The sequence below is a fragment of the Rhincodon typus genome, chromosome 6 (genome assembly GCF_021869965.1).
Source record: "Rhincodon typus isolate 14 chromosome 6, sRhiTyp1.1, whole genome shotgun sequence".
Taxonomy (NCBI): domain Eukaryota; kingdom Metazoa; phylum Chordata; class Chondrichthyes; order Orectolobiformes; family Rhincodontidae; genus Rhincodon; species Rhincodon typus.
In genome coordinates, this window is record NC_063337.1 from 16,575,324 (window position 1) to 16,593,245 (window position 17,922).

General features: G+C 41.2%; 1 protein-coding gene across 1 annotated transcript in view; it reads right to left on the minus strand.

Annotated features, from left to right (window-relative positions):
- Positions 1 to 17,922, minus strand: part of gabra5 (gamma-aminobutyric acid type A receptor subunit alpha5) — a 106,364-nt gene that overhangs the window by 58,197 nt on the left and 30,245 nt on the right. Inside the window, exon 5 of the mRNA XM_048597885.1 lies at positions 9,071 to 9,153. Within this exon, the coding sequence (XP_048453842.1) occupies positions 9,071 to 9,153 (83 nt within the window). The remainder of the gene's footprint in view (positions 1 to 9,070; positions 9,154 to 17,922) is intronic.

The window sequence follows — 17,922 nt, forward strand, 5'->3', positions numbered from 1 at the left end:
TTCAGAAAACTCTGCTCCTCTGATGCTGCCTGGCCTGCTGTGTTCCTCCAGCTCCACACTGTGTTATCTCAGACTCCAGCATCGGCCGTTCTTACTATCTTTGATTAGGTTATAACCTCATGTTCTTGGTTCTTTTATAACTGGAAACAGATTCAACCATTCTTACACTATCTAGCCTGCTCATGATTTTTAAACTTCAATTAGATCTCCTGTCAGCCTTTTACTCTCCAAGGAGAAAAATCCGAACTTCTTCAATCTATCCACTTGGAAGTAAATGGACAGTTCAAAGCACAAATGTGCACAACCTAAAATTTTGAATATTCTTCTGCTTTGGAGGCTCAGTTTATCCACTGTTGAAACACATGATACTGCCATTGTCTCCAAGCGTAAATACCTTGTACTTTCTTGCTAGTGAGATAAGCTGGGATCTCTTAACAATCAAGCCACCCAGACTTGTTGTCAGTTTATTTCAGAATGGATCACATTATCCACTTTATTCTAATTTTAAAGACCACTCCCCATCCAAAGCAATCTTTTCACCCTCATAATTGTAACATCAGTAATCACATCAAGCACGTCTAATAATTTAAAAGGGACAATTGTCAATCAAAATACGAGCTTCCAGACCTTTCAAACTTCAACCTTTGTAATGGGGTCATCAGTCGTTTGGAGATGTCATCAATGAACTTCACTGAAACTGTAATAATGATGGCTTTTTTTTTCAAGATACACTAGATGACCTGACAATCAATGCACTCAATGCACCGTGAGTTTGTTTTGACTGTGACTCCTGCAACCTTTAAAGGGCTGCAGATTTAAATAACTTTTGATAAGCACTTTCAAACAAATGCTTCAAGAACATTTACATCTCCTTCTTACATCTTTGACTCCCACATGGTAGTTAAGGCCCAAGGAAAGGCTAATCGTGGTCTTTGTAAACTCAGTACTATTTGCAAATCACCCACTGGATTCATGTTTGTGCTGGTGCGCACCCAATACCTTTGCCTGACTTGAGAAAATTTTATCAGCCAGAAATGGGATAGAACATTTTCATCAGGGTATTCCCACCGTTTTTAATGGTCTACAGGTTCATTCCTGCTCAAATTTGATCTCACTAGATCAATACACTCCTGACTAGGGAAACTGTACCTCCCTTGTTAAATCCTTCTCTGAATGGTATATGTTTGAATTATACCTAATTCCTTTTAACACCAGAGAAAGTAGAACCATTTTAGTCAATGTTTCTTCATAGGATAGTGCTGTCAGCCCAAGAAACAATCTTGTACCATTCTAACATTGTACCTTAGGTAAGAGAATCAAAACTATACACAATAATCAGGTTGTGGTCCCACCAAAACCCAGTTTTAAGTATGTGGTTAAAAGAGTGATGTGGGATGCAAGAGTTTCAAATCTTGTAAAAAGATTGCAAAAAAGTCTTCCTTCATCTTATGCTATAATCCCCCTTTCAATAACAGCTAATCTGCCATTTGCCTTCCTAATTGCTTGCTATATCTCTATGCTAATCTTCTATGATTCACATACAATAACACACAGAAGAGCTTTTGCAGGTGCAATGGGCAAAATAGCTTCCTTCTGCACCATAACAATTCTGTTATTCTGAACAATTCTGCTCACTGAGTGGCAAAGTTCAGGGCATCTCCTTGTTGCTGGTGAAAACCTTAGATGAGGATTGTTCTACTTATTGTGATCTCCAAAGGAAAAAGGTTACTTAAGTCGAACCAGTGACGTGTTTTTGCTGAGGAAATTCAAGGAACTCGGAGCTACATTACAAAGCAGAGCTTCAGATGCTATCATCGCTGTGTACCTAACTGAGTCACCTTCAAACTGGTCTGGGGATAAACTGATTGCAGTTTTAAATATGTGGTTAACAGAGAGGTGTGTGATGCAAAAGTTTAAAATTACTGAAAATTTCTGAAAATTTAGTAAATTTTCATATTTCGAAAAAATCTGCTTTCTGCTTTTCATACCAAAGTGGATAATTTCATCGTTCCCCACATTGTACTCGTCTGCCAGCTTCTTTCTTGATCTCTGATTCAGTCCAAAGGCCATTGCAAACCAAGTGTGCTCACAACTTACTTTTGTATCTTGCTTTGTATTGTTATAAAACTTGGCTATATTATACTCCATTCTTTCATCAAAACCATTTGTATAGATTTTAATAACTGAGGTGCCAGCACAGTTGGCTCAGCACTAGAATCACAAGTCATCCTGAAAATGAGCTTTTTATTCCTCTCTGTCCTCTGTCTATTGAACAATCCTCTACCTATACTAATATGCTGTATTACCTCAAACTTATTAACACTAATCTAGTTCAGCACATGGCATTTTATTTCAATGCCTTCTGGAAACCTAAATATATTACATCCATCAATTCCCTCTTTAACCAGCAAGTTATCCCCTCAAAAAATCCAAATAGATATATGAAATATGATTCTATTTCATCATATGGTATCGACCCACCCTGTAATTTTAAACTCTTGCATCACACACCTCTCTTTTAACCACTTATTTAAAACTGCAATCAGTTTATTCCCAGAGATAGTAGGAACTGCAGATGCTGGAGAATCCGAGACAACAAGGTGCCGGACTGGATGAACACAGCAGGCCAAGCAGCATCATAGGAGCAGAGAGGCTGACGTTGCGGGCCTAGACCCTTCATCAGAAAAGGGGGAGGGGAAGGGGGTTCTGAAATAAATAGGGAGAGAGTGGGAGGCGGATAGAAGATGGATAGAGGAGAGGATAGGTGGAGAGGAAACAAACAGGTCGAAGAGGTGGGGATGGAGCCAGTAAAGGTGAGTGTAGGTGGGGAGTTAGGAAGGGGATAGGTCAGTCCAGGGAGGACGGACAGGTCAAGGGGGCGGGATGAGGTTGGTCGGTAGGAGATGGAGGTGCGGCTTGAGGTGGGAGGAGGGGATAGGTGGGAGGAAGAACAGGTTAGGGAGGCAGGGACGAGCTGGACTGGTTTTGGGATGCGGTGGGGGGAGGGGAGATTTTGAAACTTGTGAAGTCCACATTGATACCATTGGGCTGCAGGGTTCCCAAGCGGAATATGAGTTGCTGTTCCTGCAACCTTCGGGTGGCATCATTGTGGCACTGCAGGAGGCCCAGGATGGACATGTCGTCTGAGGAATAGGAGGGGGAGTTGAAATGGTTCGCGACTGGGAGGTGCAGTTGTTTATTGCGAACCGAGCGTAGGTGTTCTGCAAAGCGGTCCCCGAGCCATCTCCTACCGACCAACCTCATCCCGTCCCCTTGACCTGTCCGTCCTCCCTGGACTGACCTATCCCCTTCCTAACTCCCCACCTACACTCACCTTTACTGGCTCCATCCCCGCCTCTTTGACCTGTTTGTTTCCTCTCCACCTATCCTCTCCTCTATCCATCTTCTATCCGCCTCCCACTCTCTCCCTATTTATTTCAGAACCCCCTTCCCCTCCCCCTTTTCTGATGAAGGGTCTAGGCCCGAAACGTCAGCCTCTCTGCTCCTATGATGCTGCTTGGCCTGCTGTGTTCATCCAGCCCTGCACCTTGTTGTCTCAGTTTATTCCCAGACCAGTTTGAAGGTGACTCAGTTAGTTACACAGCGATGATAGCATCTGAAGCTCTGCTTTGTAATGTGGCTCTGAGTTCCTTGAATTTCCTCAGCAAAAACATGTCACTGGTTCGACTTAAGTAACTTTTTTCCTTTGGAGATCACAATAAGTGGAACCCTCCTCATCTAAGGTTTTCATCAGCAACAGGGAGATGCCCTGAACTTTGCCACTCAGCTAGCAGAATTGTTCAGAATAACAGAATTGTTATGGCGCAGAAGGAAGCTATTTTGCCCATCGCACCTGCAAAAACCCTTCAATCGAGCATCACACCCGAGTGCCCATCTCCTGCTTTTTCCCAATATCATTGTACACCATTTCTGTCCAAATAATAAGTGCAATCCAGCTTTCAGGTCTCCTGTTCCTGTCTACAGAGAGCAGTATTAATCCCTGTGACTGTATGGTCCTCTATTAGTACCACATTCCACTTTAGAGACATGAATGGTGTCTGGTACTACAGGACAGAGGTCTATTTCATAGAATCCCTACAGTGTGCAAGCAGGCCATTCAACCCTTCGAGTCATACCAACCCTCCAAAGGGCATTCCACCCAAGCCCAATTCACCTCCCCTCCCACCTTATCCTTATAACCCTGCATTTCCTATACCAATCCACTCAGGCTACACAATCTTGGACACTATGATAATTGAGTATGGCCAATCCACCCAACCTGCACATCTTTGGACTGTGGGAGGAAACCCACGCAGACACTGGGAGAATGTGTGGAAACTCCACAGAGAGAGTGTGGTTGGATTCAAACCCGGTTCCAGGCGCTGTGAGGCAGCGGCGTTAACTGCTGAGCCACTGTGCCATCTATATTTGACCATCCTTACTGCACACTATTTGCCTGCTGGCTCCTTGTCGAGGCTCCTGCACTATGGCATATGCAGTCCTCTTACCTGACAGCTTTGCAGTCACATAATCTGACCGAATCTGAATCATTACTTAACCTAAGGGGTTTCCTCAAAATTTTAAAAATTCCACATAACTTTCTCCCACATTAATGAACTGCATTGGGTGGAATCCTGTGGCCTCTCCATTGCTCTGAAGTTACATTTACTGTGTAGAAGGGTGGAAGTTGTGGATTCTACCACCTTCCTGCCTCCACCATAACTAACTCCATGTACAAAGATACAGGTTAGACTTCCTGCACTTCTGCCACTTGTGGTCCATGAATGGGCAACTGATGCCCTCTGACAGGCCTCATCCCACGTCCGCTGGAATTAACCCACTGGCAGTACTGCGCATGGTGGGGGGAGGGTGTTGAAGACGGTGGGGTGCATTGCTCTTGCAGGGAGCACAAAAGCAAAGCCTGGTATGTTTGCTTATGGCCACCTGGGGACAGAGACTTTGTATCTGATTGAAGAACTTGGAATTGGGGTGTTGAGGGGAAACTGGAATCATGGAGTGACAGGAGCAGGGGAGAGGAGATGGGGGAGGTTTGATGTACTTGCTGAAAGCCCTGCCCTTGCTGCCGACAACCCCTGTCCACGGACCCTCTTTCTCAATCACTGAGTTGCACTAAATCTCCTCCTCAATTCAAGTGAGTGTAGTATTGGCCTCTTTATTGCCACGTGTGGCTGCCTCAATCATACCATTCTCCCTTGTTACAGACATAGCACTCTCCCTATCTAATCATCTCACTTTGTTCTTAATATTTAATTAGCATTTTATATAATTAAGTGACCTAGTTTATTTCACTTTTTTTTAAGCATATGCAATTAATTCAACTGGTTTTAATTATTAATTAAATGAAAGATTATTTATAGGCCCCTGGCTTGAAATATTTATTGTGTCAATTTTATACAAACAATTACGAATGTTAAAGTCAGAAAGGAGATCTATCTCCATCAAATTCCCAGTCTTGTTTTCAACTTCCCATTATGTTATGATGAATTTGCAAAATGTAGTCACTCTGCACAAACGTTTATTTATATATTGCAGCTTTTCCTTATCCTTCTGCAGTCCTTTAACTTATTGATCTGAAATGTTTCTTCACATCCCTTTAGTATAATCTTGTACTGACACTTTTACCCCATAGCGCCATACCATCATTGTGGGGAAATGAAGGCTCATTGTGCTTTCTCACTCATCCTTTTCAGATGTTCTTGTGTTCTTTGCCACTTAGATGGCAGCAGATACGTGAGAGTGCCATCTCTTGCAAGTTCCCCTCCGAGCCACACACCATGCTGTCTGGAAATATGTCACCATTCCTTCATTATTGCTGGACTAAAACTCCAGAACTCCCTTCGTCACAGCACTGTGGGTGTCCCTACACACCAAAGACTGCAACAGTTCAAGAATGCAGCTCACCACCACCTTCTCCAGCACAGTTAGGGCCGGGCAATATATACTGGCCAGTGTGCTACATCCCCTGAGCAAATAAAAATATGTAAAAGTAGCCCCATCTCCTTACTTACTGCACCTTCACTTTTCTCATAATCTACAGATTAAAATTCAATCTTCTGAACATTGTGTAGATTTCTTATCATTACAAAATCAAATTGAGCCCATGGATTTTACCAGAGTGGAATCTGTCAGGGATACAGCAGAAATCCAGATTGTGCAGAGAGTGCGTGAAGCCCTTGAAGAGAGGTTTATTAAGCCCCATTCTTTCTGGGCCCAGGGATTAAAAACCAAAAAAAGGGTCGGATAGTGTTGAAGTTTTGACTGAAATTTGTTCCTCAAACAACAAAAGCAGGACTGATTCAGCAGTCAATTATCTTTTTGCTGTTTGTGGGACTTTACTGGACATACATCTGTGGTTGTGGTTAAATATATATCATCACTGAACTGTACGTCAAAAATCACCTATTGGCTGTGAGGTAGATAGGGAAAATCCTGAAGATCCTGAAGGTTCAAAATAAATTTCTTTGTGAAATCTTCAGCGTACCTTTGCTCACAGTTGTTGTTCTCTGACTCGATGGACAAAATAGCCCCCTTCTATGCTACAAAAGGACTTTAAAAAGTAATTTGTTTGATTCATGGCACTTTGGGACATTATAAACAGTTACTTTAAAAACAAAAGAAAAGAAATTTGTTTCAGGAGCAAGCACAAATCAATACAATATCGGATCAGGTGTCTGGTCCTGATATTCCATTTCTATTGTAACCACTGAAAGTAAATACTGGGTATGTTGTTTGGAAATGCAAATTGATTTGAAACGAACCATTTTGCATCACCTTTCAAGATGGATTTCTATTGCAGGTTCATTGTTCATTGATTTATGTCTTAGTTTACCCAATGCTCTGCAAGATTTCTCAACAGAAACATAGAGCAGGAATAGGCCATTCAGAATGATCAAGGCTAATTCTTTATTCCAATAGCAAATTTCTGCCTTCCCTTTGCTGTCCGAGAAGATTCCAATTGAAGTGTATGTGGTCGACGTTCACCAATACAACGTCCATTGAAAAATGACGCTGTTATCCATCCTTTAGATGAGTAGTCCTGGGTGGTGATAAGTGAAAATGCAAACAACGAGCAGGAGTAGGCCATTCAGCCTCTCGAGCCTGTTGCATCATTCAATGAGATTGTGGCTGATCTGATTGTAACCTTAAATCCATATTCTTGCATCACCTACCTTTCAACCCCTTGCCTATCATGAATCTCTCCACCCCTGCTTTAAATTTATTCAAGGATACTGCCTCAATAATCTTATCTGAAAAGGAGTTCCAAAAACTTTCAACCCTCACAGATTTTTTTTGCCTTATCTATTTTAAATAAGCAACCTGAAATTTTGAAACAGTGATCTCTAGTTCTTGATTCTCCCACAAGAGATATCGTCTTTTATTCATGACTCTGACAAGACCTCAGGGTCTTATATGTTTCAATCGTATCGTCTCTCACTCTTCTGTACTCCAATACATATAAGCTTAGCTCGTCCAACCTTTCCTCATGAGATAACCCACCCATTCAAGGAATTAGTCTGGTAAACCTCCTCTGAACTGTAACCAAAACATTTACACCCTTCCTCAGACAAGATAACTATTACAGTACATAGTACTTCAGTGGTGGGTCTCACTAGTACTCTGCGTAACTGAAGCATAACCTCCTTGCTTTTGTATTCACACAATGAATGATAGTATTCTATTAGCTTACCTAATTACTTGCTGTACCTGTGTACTAACCTTTTGTGATTTAAGCACTAGAACACCCAGAACCCTCTGCATTTCAGAGTTCTGCAGTCCCTGACCATTTAGATATTGCACTTTGTTTTTGTCTGCCAAAAAGACAACTTCACATCTTCCAATATTATATTCCCATTGATAGAACTTTTTCAACTCGCCCAAACTATCCATGGCCCTTTGCAGCATCCTTATTTCCTCTTCACAACTTATTTCCAGACCTATCTTTGTGTCTTCAGCACATTTGGTAACCATAACTTCTGTCCCTTCATCCAATCCATTTCTATAAATTGTAAAACATTTGAGGTCCCAGTACCAATTGTTATATCATACCAGTTATTCATCCTGCCTAACTGAAAAAGATCCATTTATGTCTACTCTCTGCTTCCCGCTAGCCAGCCAACTTTGATCCATGCCACCCCTGTGAGTTTTATTTTTCACAATAACATTTGAATATGGCACTTTGATTTCAAAGCATTTGATATAGTGAATCTACTGAGTTCCCTTTATCCTCAAAGAACTCCAGTGGACTTTCTTTTATTATTCATTCATGGGATTTGGGCATCATGGGCTCAGCAGGGATTTAATACCCTTAGTGCTTTGAGGGCAGTTAAGAGTTGACCATAATGATTATGGATCTGGAGTCACATGTAGGCCAAACCAGATTTCCTTCCCTTAAGGACATTAGTGAACCAGATAGTTTTTTACAGCAATTGAAAATAGCTACATGGCTACCATTCGGTCAGCTTTTTATTCCAGATTTTTATTGAATTCAAATTTAACCATTTGCCATGGTAGGATTCAAACACACATCTCCAAACTCATTAGATTGGAGTTCTGGATTACAGGTCCAGTGACCTTATCACTACACTACTGTCTTCCTATAAAAAATGTTTAAACCTGATTGCCCTTTCACAAAACCTTGTCGGCTTTGCTTGAATACCTTGACCTTATCCAATTACAATAGCTTCTTGAATAATAGCTTCTAACATTTTCCCAATGATGAATATTAAGTTAAGTGGCCTGTAGTTTCCTCCTTTCTTTCTCCCTTTCTTTACATTTGCTATCCTCCAATCGAATGGAACCTGCCCCAAATCAATGGAGGTTTGGAAAATGAAAACTGACACATCAACTATCTCAGCGGCCATATCTTTCAAGAGACCTAAATTGAGTTCGAAGAACTTCGCGCAGGAGGCCCACCTCACTCTAATTTCGGTCATGAAACTGTCCACCCCCTGATCTTTACAACCATGGCACAAAGCAGTTAACAATCTGCTCCTGATGCTCGCCGATTTTATTCTGTTGTGTTTTCAACAACAATTTCAAACGCACTTACAGCTTCCAAATTTAAGGGGGCAGGCATGAACATCCATTGGAAAATCTTCAAGTTGCATAGGACACTCGGCAGAAATGGTTAACCTGTAAAACAGAACATAAAATCCTAATAATGTTCCATTCAATCCAGAAAAAATCCTTTAGTCACTTGAAGGTGGTGGATGATAATGTCATTTGGATGTAGTAACGTGAATGAAAATAACCAGTAATTCACTGACTCATTCATCTACAGCGTTAATGAGGATTTAGCACCCTATCAGATGTCCTTTTAATCAACAGCCAAATATAAAGTAACATGGTTAATACAGTAATTACAAATTAAGATGTAATACCAAAGTGTTGAGGAATTTCTTTTTTCATTATTGTGTAGGCTGTGATGAATGATAAATGAGGTTTTAAAATGGGTTAGGGAACCAAGCAAAAATGAAAATGAGAACCAAATGCTTTAATTAATTAAATATTCCCTTTCTCAGCATCAAATTTACTGGGTCATTCATTGTTGCTTTCCAGATTAGACATGACAGATTTATTCAAAGTCAAAACTGAGTTTGTTTTCAAGTTGACTGTTATGAGTTTTGAATCTACTTTGTTCGCTTAGTGAATACATGTAACCTCATACAAATAAATTACACAGTCTGGGAGGAAAATGGATTAAATCAGAGTCGAGTTGGTCCTGATCTTGCAGCAAAGAAACTGCAATAATGGTGAGCTTGGGGTGGATACAGGGCTGCAACTTTGCTCTGGTTCATCATCCCTTCAAGTGCACGATCACTAGATCCATTGTTAAATCTACCAGCTTTGAGTATACATTTGGCTGCATTGCCTCTCCATCCCATGTACATTGGCATTAATGAAAATTATTGTAAACATAAATTACATTCGACGCAACTCGAACTTTGGTGGATTTTTAAAGAAACAACATTCTAGACTGATGGGTGACCCACAAACTGCGTCCGACCCAAGGACATTTTCTGCATAAAGTTATTCTGGTGCTTATATGTAGATTTCCCAAATGTTTACATTTTTCCTTAAGTTAGTGAAAAACTGATGACTGCTGTACTAGCCCCATACTCTCCAGAGGGCTGCTCACTCATTAGAGGGAGACAATTTGTTGTTGTTTACCCTGCAGATCATCATGCCTCAGGCCAGGGGAGAGGTTGAGAAGGAGGAACTCTATGGTAATCTCAGCTGATACAGGAATTGAACCTGCACGTCATTAAAGAGCCCTCTAGCCAATTGAGCTAACCAACCCCAATGCAAATAGGCTCTATCCATGATTTAAATCACTTTCAGTCCTTTGAAATCAGCTTATACACGGGTTGTGAATTTGAGCTGTCATTTGAAGAGCTGATTATTACAATAATCCATTTTCAGCTATAGTCATCATGGTGCACTAGTACTGCTTTAACATATTTAAAGCACACTTTTCAAGAAGGGTCTAGGCCCGAAACATCAGCTTTCCTGCTCCTCTGATGCTGCTTGGCCTGCTGTGTTCATCCAGCTCTACACCTTGTTATCACTTGTTAAAATACAGCCCAGGTCTCTGCATGTTCTGCATTTACCAATTTGCAAATAAACTTAAGAAAACTCAAATAGCGAGCATGGCATGGTTTTGAACATAACCATGTAAAAATAGCAACGGAAGGTGATCAGGGCAAACTGACCTCACCAACCGATCCAAATGCTACCTCACTCTCAGCAACCCATTCACCATCAACTTACTCACTCCTAACCCCCTCATGCAATCTCCAATCAACACAACACACTCACCCATCTATTCATTCAGGCACTCGCTAAGCTATTCACTCACCCATTCCATGATGAGTTTCTTGCTAGGCAATGAGGAATTGTCAATTACAGGGGATTGTTGCTTGTTAAATGCCTTGTTGGCTTTTGGTGCAGGTAGGGAGGTGTCCTGAGCGAAATGAATAGGCAGCATTAAGCGTATGCAGGATTTGTGGTGTCAGGCTCAGGGATGGTGACATTGATATTCAGCTTTCTATATTATCATACTTGCCAAACAAGCGAGATGTTGAGGAAACGTTGAGAAAACCAGAGTAGTTACCTGGCGAATTCAGCTTGCCAGTTGTTCCAAAGGACCTCTTTGTTGGACACTGCACATCAACATCTCAAGGCATGGTCCATGGGCACTGGCCACAGTCACATCACATCTACAGATATTGGCATCCAAAATGTGCCAACATCTATGGCATATTTCCAATCCACGTACAGGATGTTTCCGCATTCAATGCTGCCGCTACGGCTGCACCAGCAACTATCATTGTCATGCTGCAGGGAGGGCACTTTTTCCTAGTGTCAAGCATCCAGCTGATGGACTAGACCAGACTGCAGCGCCAAACTGTTTGCTCACTACCATTAGTATATAGTCTGTGTGAGCCTTCCTGATGGTTATAGAATCTTTGCTTTGAATTGCCTTGCCCTTTTGCATTTTGCTCCCTCAGCCATAGTTACATTACATCTGTCTTGCCTTGGCATTTAGCACAGACACAAACAGAAGAAGTCTGCCACGTTTGTCAGCAGGACTCAATCAATTCAAGATGGTTTTTATAGTTAGAACACTGGTATAAGGATGCAGAAGTTATGCTCCAGCTTCAAAAAACTTTGTTAGAGCCCATAGAGTACTGTGATCCGATCTGGACACTGCACCTCAGGAAAGATATATTTGCCTTGAAGGAAGTCAGCATAGAAAAATGATACCCGGACTTCAGGGTTTAAGTTATGAAGAGAGACTGTACAAATTAGACCTCTTTTCTGTAGAATTTTGAATGCTAAGGGGTGATCTGATTGAAGTCTTCAAGTTATTAACAGGAAAAGACAAGATAGATAAAGATAAACTATTTCGGCTGGTTTGGGATTCTAGAATTTGGAGACAAAACTGTATATTTTGAACACTTACACTTCAGAAGGATCTCTCAAAGTACAATTTGCTGGCCAGTATTATGAGGGCTTAAACCTTCAATTTGTGAAGAATTGGGAATTTGTTTGTCTTCTTTTCTCAAATAAACTGGAAAATTGATTTGCAAAGCTTTTAATACCAGGCAAATTATGATTTTCATTTGATTTTAATATACCACTATGTTTGTGGTCTGAACTGTCCAAAGACAAAATGCACCGTGTGTCCTTTTGTTATGTTGATATCTTTGTTGGTGCTTAGAAAATGAAATTAACTTGGGATAAAAATTAAACTGGACATCTTGACAGTGAACTGCTTGTAATTGGAATAAGGTGCCTGCGTGGATCTAAAGGGAAGTTGGACCTCAGACCTCATCTAAATTGACTAGATAAGTTATCACAGGCAGAGATGTTGTACAGCCTGGAGGCTGGGGAGGAAGGCCTGAGGAATTAGAGAGAGAAAATTCTGGAAATGCTCAGCCAGTCAGGAAGGTTTTTTGGAGATAGAAACAGAATTTGCTCTATAGGTTGATCATCTTTTCATCAGAGGGAAGTCTTAGGGTCTGAACTTAGAGGCAATTGGAAATATGGTCCAAGGATGAGAAATATCACAGGATTTAAAAACAGGAAAGAAGGATGTAATTTCACATAATTTCACTTCTGTGCAGAGCAGATTCACCAGGATGTTGCCTGGGATAGAAAGTCTCAGTAATGAGGAGATACTGGATAGACTGTGTTTGTTTTCCTTGGAGCAGAGGAGGCTGAGTGGGGAATCTGATTGAGGTATACAAAATTATGAGAAGCATATAGATAGAGTAGATTGTGAGAATCTCTTCCCCATCCCCATGGTGGATGTGTCTAAGACTAGAGGGCATAAGTTTAAGGTGAGGAGTAAGTGATTTAGAGAAGATATGAGAAAATTAACTTTTACCTAGAAGGCAATGGAAATCTGGAATGTCAACCAAGGATATGAACCAAGTGTAGGGAAATGGGATAAGTGTAGTTTGGTGTTTGTTGATTAGCATAGACATGGTGGGCTGAAGGGACTGTTTCTGTGCCATATGACTATGAATCTAAGAAAGGTCCAAGGACACAGAATCAGTCTAACAAATGGAGGACATTTTGGGAGTACTGAAGGATCAGTGTTGTGATACAAATCCAATTTAAAGGGGTTTGGTTATGAGGACAATTTGCATAATATTGTTTTGTACTGCCTTCAGTTTAGAAACTTGGTGGGTGATCTAAACAAATGATTCAATGAGAGATTCAATGATTATGGAGAAACTACTTACTCCACTCAGGATCACAGAACAAGGAAACACAATTGTAAAATTGGAGCAAGGCAATCAGGAGTGAAAACAGGAAGCACTTTTTCACACAACAAGTGGAGCAAATACTGAATTCTGTCTTCAAAGAGGCTGTGAATGGTGGATCAATTGAAATTGTCCAGTCTGTGATGACTAGATTTTTATGAGGTGAGATTATCAAGGGATGAATCAAAGGCAGATCGATGGAATGAAGGTAGATTCAGTTATGACCTAATTGGGATTGGAGTCCCATGAGCAAACAAGTTTGAGGGGCTAATTAGCCTCCTCCTGTCTCTGTGTTCTTATGTTCTCATCTCAACTTCTAATTTCAATATAAATACCTTTGGTGGTCCAGTTCTGAAGTCACTTAGATCACTTCATTGGCTAAGTTTCTTACCATTTGTTTAAGGTGTCCACTGTTTTGTGTTTTACTATGAGTTGTGTGTCACGGAAAAGCTGCATAACAAGAGTGTTAAATAAATCATACTGTCTTGAAGAGTGCTGTTATACATAACTAGGATAACTAGGAACAGGAAAACGTCTAATGAAACTTGCACTTTTTTATATAGACAGCCCACCTATCAATTCCTCACTGCTCTTTCTAAAAAGGCATCCAACAGTGTCTTCAAACATTTCTCTTGCATTGTCACTTCAACAGACTCTGCTGGTAACATTTCTTAACTAGTAGCCTTTAGATGAAAAAGGTCTCCAACTCTTCATTTATTACTCCAAGTCCTCTCTCATGCTTTTTGGTATTTGAAGTCTGTACCACAGGCGGTAATGTGCCAGGATCAGTTTTATTAAGTCTCTGTACAATGTTCCATTCAATCAGTAGAAACAAGATGAAATAAATCCACAGAGGCCGGTATCCTGTCTCCAAGTCACCCTTTACTTACACATACGTTATACTTGCCAATGGTCCGGCTTCCTCAGAGTAAACTGAAACCCTGACACTCCTGTTTATATCTGTCAGCCAGGGCTCCCTGATAGGACCAGATTAACAGCTACAATCAGGGAACTCATATTCTATGATGTCCACCTAGCTGACCTGGTTACAATCACTGCACAAGGTACATAATGCATTCCTTTTTGTATTCTATGAACAGTTGACAGTATTTTCAGATGTTGCTGAATATTTCGAAGAGGGAGTGATGGCTTGTTTATGTGGCAAAGAAGCATTGCCACAGTTGGTCAAGTCCTTGAGGCAGTAGCATTTCAGATATTGTCACCTGCTCTATGTCTCACACGTTACTATTGCTCTTTAACATCCCCACATTCAACATTTGTGGTATTATTTCTTGATGTAGCTAAATGTCTTCAAATGTGGTTATTATCCTTCTGAGTCACATAGACTTCAGCCTGCTGCTGTCTCTGCACTGCATAATGTTACCTGTGATTTCAAGCTGTTTAATCTGGTTGCTCACATAGCAATCTATCAAATGCATTTACAGAAAGTACTTGCAAGCCTTGAAGCTGCCCCTTTATGGGAATGGCAGATTATAGTTACAAAGACTGTGTTCAAAAGAACATGGGGTATTTCAATGAAACACAAAAAAATTGTCTTTAATGCTGTGGTCTGATAAAAGTCAGATCACTTTGTTTGCTCTTGAAAGTAAAATAAATGACAGATACTTCTTACATTTCAACTTACAACATGGATCTGAGATGTGTAGGAAATTCTTGAAAGATATTTTGTGAAAAGAAAGTTGACATATTTCTTGGTTCTGACAGTTTTACTGCAGTCAGGCCATAATTTGCTTTACGAATAGGTTCGATATTATCGACCTTGAGTTAAACTGCACTTCACAAATTCTCAAAGTTTTGATGTGACAGGTTGTTGGAAGTATGAGCTGAAAACAGTGCAGTGAGGAAATCCAGGTATCTAGGATCTAAGTGAAGGGGGAAGGCAGCTACACACACGCTAAACCGGAAAATGGAAAGGAAGTGTGGAATAAAATGGCGAATTCACTACCAAATCAAGAATGGAAAGAAATCTAACAAAAGCGATAAAACGATTGGATTATAAGATAATAGAAGTCAGAAAGGTGAGGGGGGAAATATTACAATTTTAAAATCTCCAGAAACAATTAAAATGTAAAATAATGAGTCTCACATTTGTTATAGTTAACCATCAGTTTTTGGCAGTAAATATTTTTAAAAATTTGTCAAAGAATGTGAGTATCATTGGCTAGGCCAACATTCACTGTCCATAGCAAACAGGCCAGAGAAGGTGGTGATGAGCTGCATCCTTGAACTGCTGCAATCCTTATGGTGTAAGGAGGTCTGGAGGAAGGTATAGATGGTCTGATTAGCAAGTTTGCAAATGACACTAAGATTGGTGGAGTAGCAGATAGTGAAGGGGACTGTCGGAGAATGCAGCAGAATATAGATAGATTGGAGAGTTGGGCGGAGAAATGGCAGATGGAGTTCAATCCAGGCAAATGCGAGGTGATGCATTTTGGAAGATCCAATTCAAGAGCGAACTATACGGTAAATGGTAAAGCCCTGGGGAAAATTGATGCACAGAGCGATCAGGGTGTTCACGTCCATTGTACCCTGAAGGTGACAACACAGGTGGATAGAGTGGTCAAGAAGGCATATGGCATGCTTTCATTCATCAGACGGGGTATTGAGTACAAGAGTTGGCAGGTCACGTTACAGTTGTATAGGACTTTGGTTCGACTGCATTTGGAACACTGCGTACAGTTCTGGTCGCCACATTACCAAAAGGATGTGGATGCTTTGGAGAGGGTGCAGAGGAGGTTCACCAGGATGTTGCCTGGTATGGAGGGCGCTAGCTATGAAGAGAGGTTGAGTAGATTAGGATTATTTACATTAGAAAGACGGAGGTTGAGGGGGGACCTGATTGAGGTCTACAAAATCATGAGAGGTATAGACAGGGTGGATAGCAAGAAGCTTTTTCCCAGAGTGGGGGACTCAATCACTAGGGGTCACGATTTCAAGGTGAGAGGGGAAAAGTTTAAGGGAGATATTCGTGGAAAGTTCTTTACGCAGAGGGTGGTGGGTGCCTGGAACGCGTTGCCAGCGGAAGTGGTAGAGGCGGGCACAATAGCGTCAGTTAAGATGTATCTAGACAGATACATGAATGGGCAGGGAGCAGAGGGATACATATCCTTGGAAAATAGGTGACAGGTTTAGATAGAGGATCTGGATCGGCGCAGGCTTGGAGGGATGAAGGGCCTGTTCCTGTGCTGTAATTTTCTTTGTTCTTTGTTCTTTGTGTAGGTAGACCCACAGTGCTGTTAGGATGTGGGTTCCAGCCTATTGACCCAGCTACAGTGATAAAGTTTCCAGTCAGGATGGTGTGTGGCTGAAGGGGACCTTGCAAGTGGCTGTGTTCAAATACATCTGTGCCATTGTCCTCCTAGGTGGTAGAGGACTTGTTTTCGGAAAGTATTGCCTGAGGAGCGTGGGTGTATTGCTGTAATACATCTTGAAATGGGACACACAGTGCTGCCATTGGGCTTTGTTAGTGAAGGGAGTGAATGCTCAAGGTGGTGGATGGGGTGCCAATCAAGCAGATTGCTTGTCCTGGATGGCGTCGAGCTTCTTGAGTGCTTTTGGAGATGCACCCACTGAGACAACTGGTTAGTAATCCACCAGACTCCTGACTTGTGCCTTGTAGGTGGTGGTTTGAATGTGGGGGAAACAGAAAGTGAGTTAATCATTGCAGAATTTCCGCCTCTGACTTGCTTTTGTAGCCACAGTAATTTTGTATGGTTAGTCCAGTTCAGTTTCCCACTCCCTGATTTCTATTGGTTTCAGTTTTGTTCGGACTCCTTGATACTACTGCAGTTAACACATTGTTAAAAGGATGCTTAGACTGGAAATAATCTGATTTAACTCGCTGTGATGACTTTAGCTTGTGCATGTTGTGTGAATAAATCTGACATCTTCAGACTGTTCAATAATTTTGGAGTTAATACTTAATGACAATGAGATGTTGTTTTCGTGAAGTTTAACAGGGGACTGGGGCAACTTGGACATTATTTTTGGATTCCTGAATTTCGCTGTCTCCCTGTCCCTGTTGTAATTTGCTGTGACATTTATGGATAAATAAAGGCAAGTACTATTGGCATCACTGCTCTTTTAGCAGCAGATTATGTGCCAATAACGTTTTAGCTGGTGCACTGTTACTATGTCCTGATGCATTCTGCCACCTAGTGGCATTTTCAGAGATCCACAATCATGCCAATTTTGACGTTAAGGTGCTTGTTTTTGAGATAAGACAATTCTCCCATTGGCCCTGTTGGCCTTGCCAGCACCTGCCCTCCCCGCACCATCCCTGGCGTTATGTACTCTTGTAGTGGCCAGTGCTGGGGGCAATCATATCATTCAGTGCCAGGATTGTAGAACAGTGTATCCTGAGAAAGAGCCAATCAGCATAATTTGCAGTGTAGCGTCAAGATTAATTGCATAATTAATGCAAAGGAACCTCAGAATTAGAATCTAACATTTTAATGCCCACACAAACATAAGAATAGAACAGTCATTTATGTGGCATCACATCATATTGTTAAAATATTGTTACATTGTTATGGTGTGGTTATGGGTATAGGGTGGGATACTGTTTGGAGGTGTGACTCTTGATATCCCAGAATCCCTGCCAGTG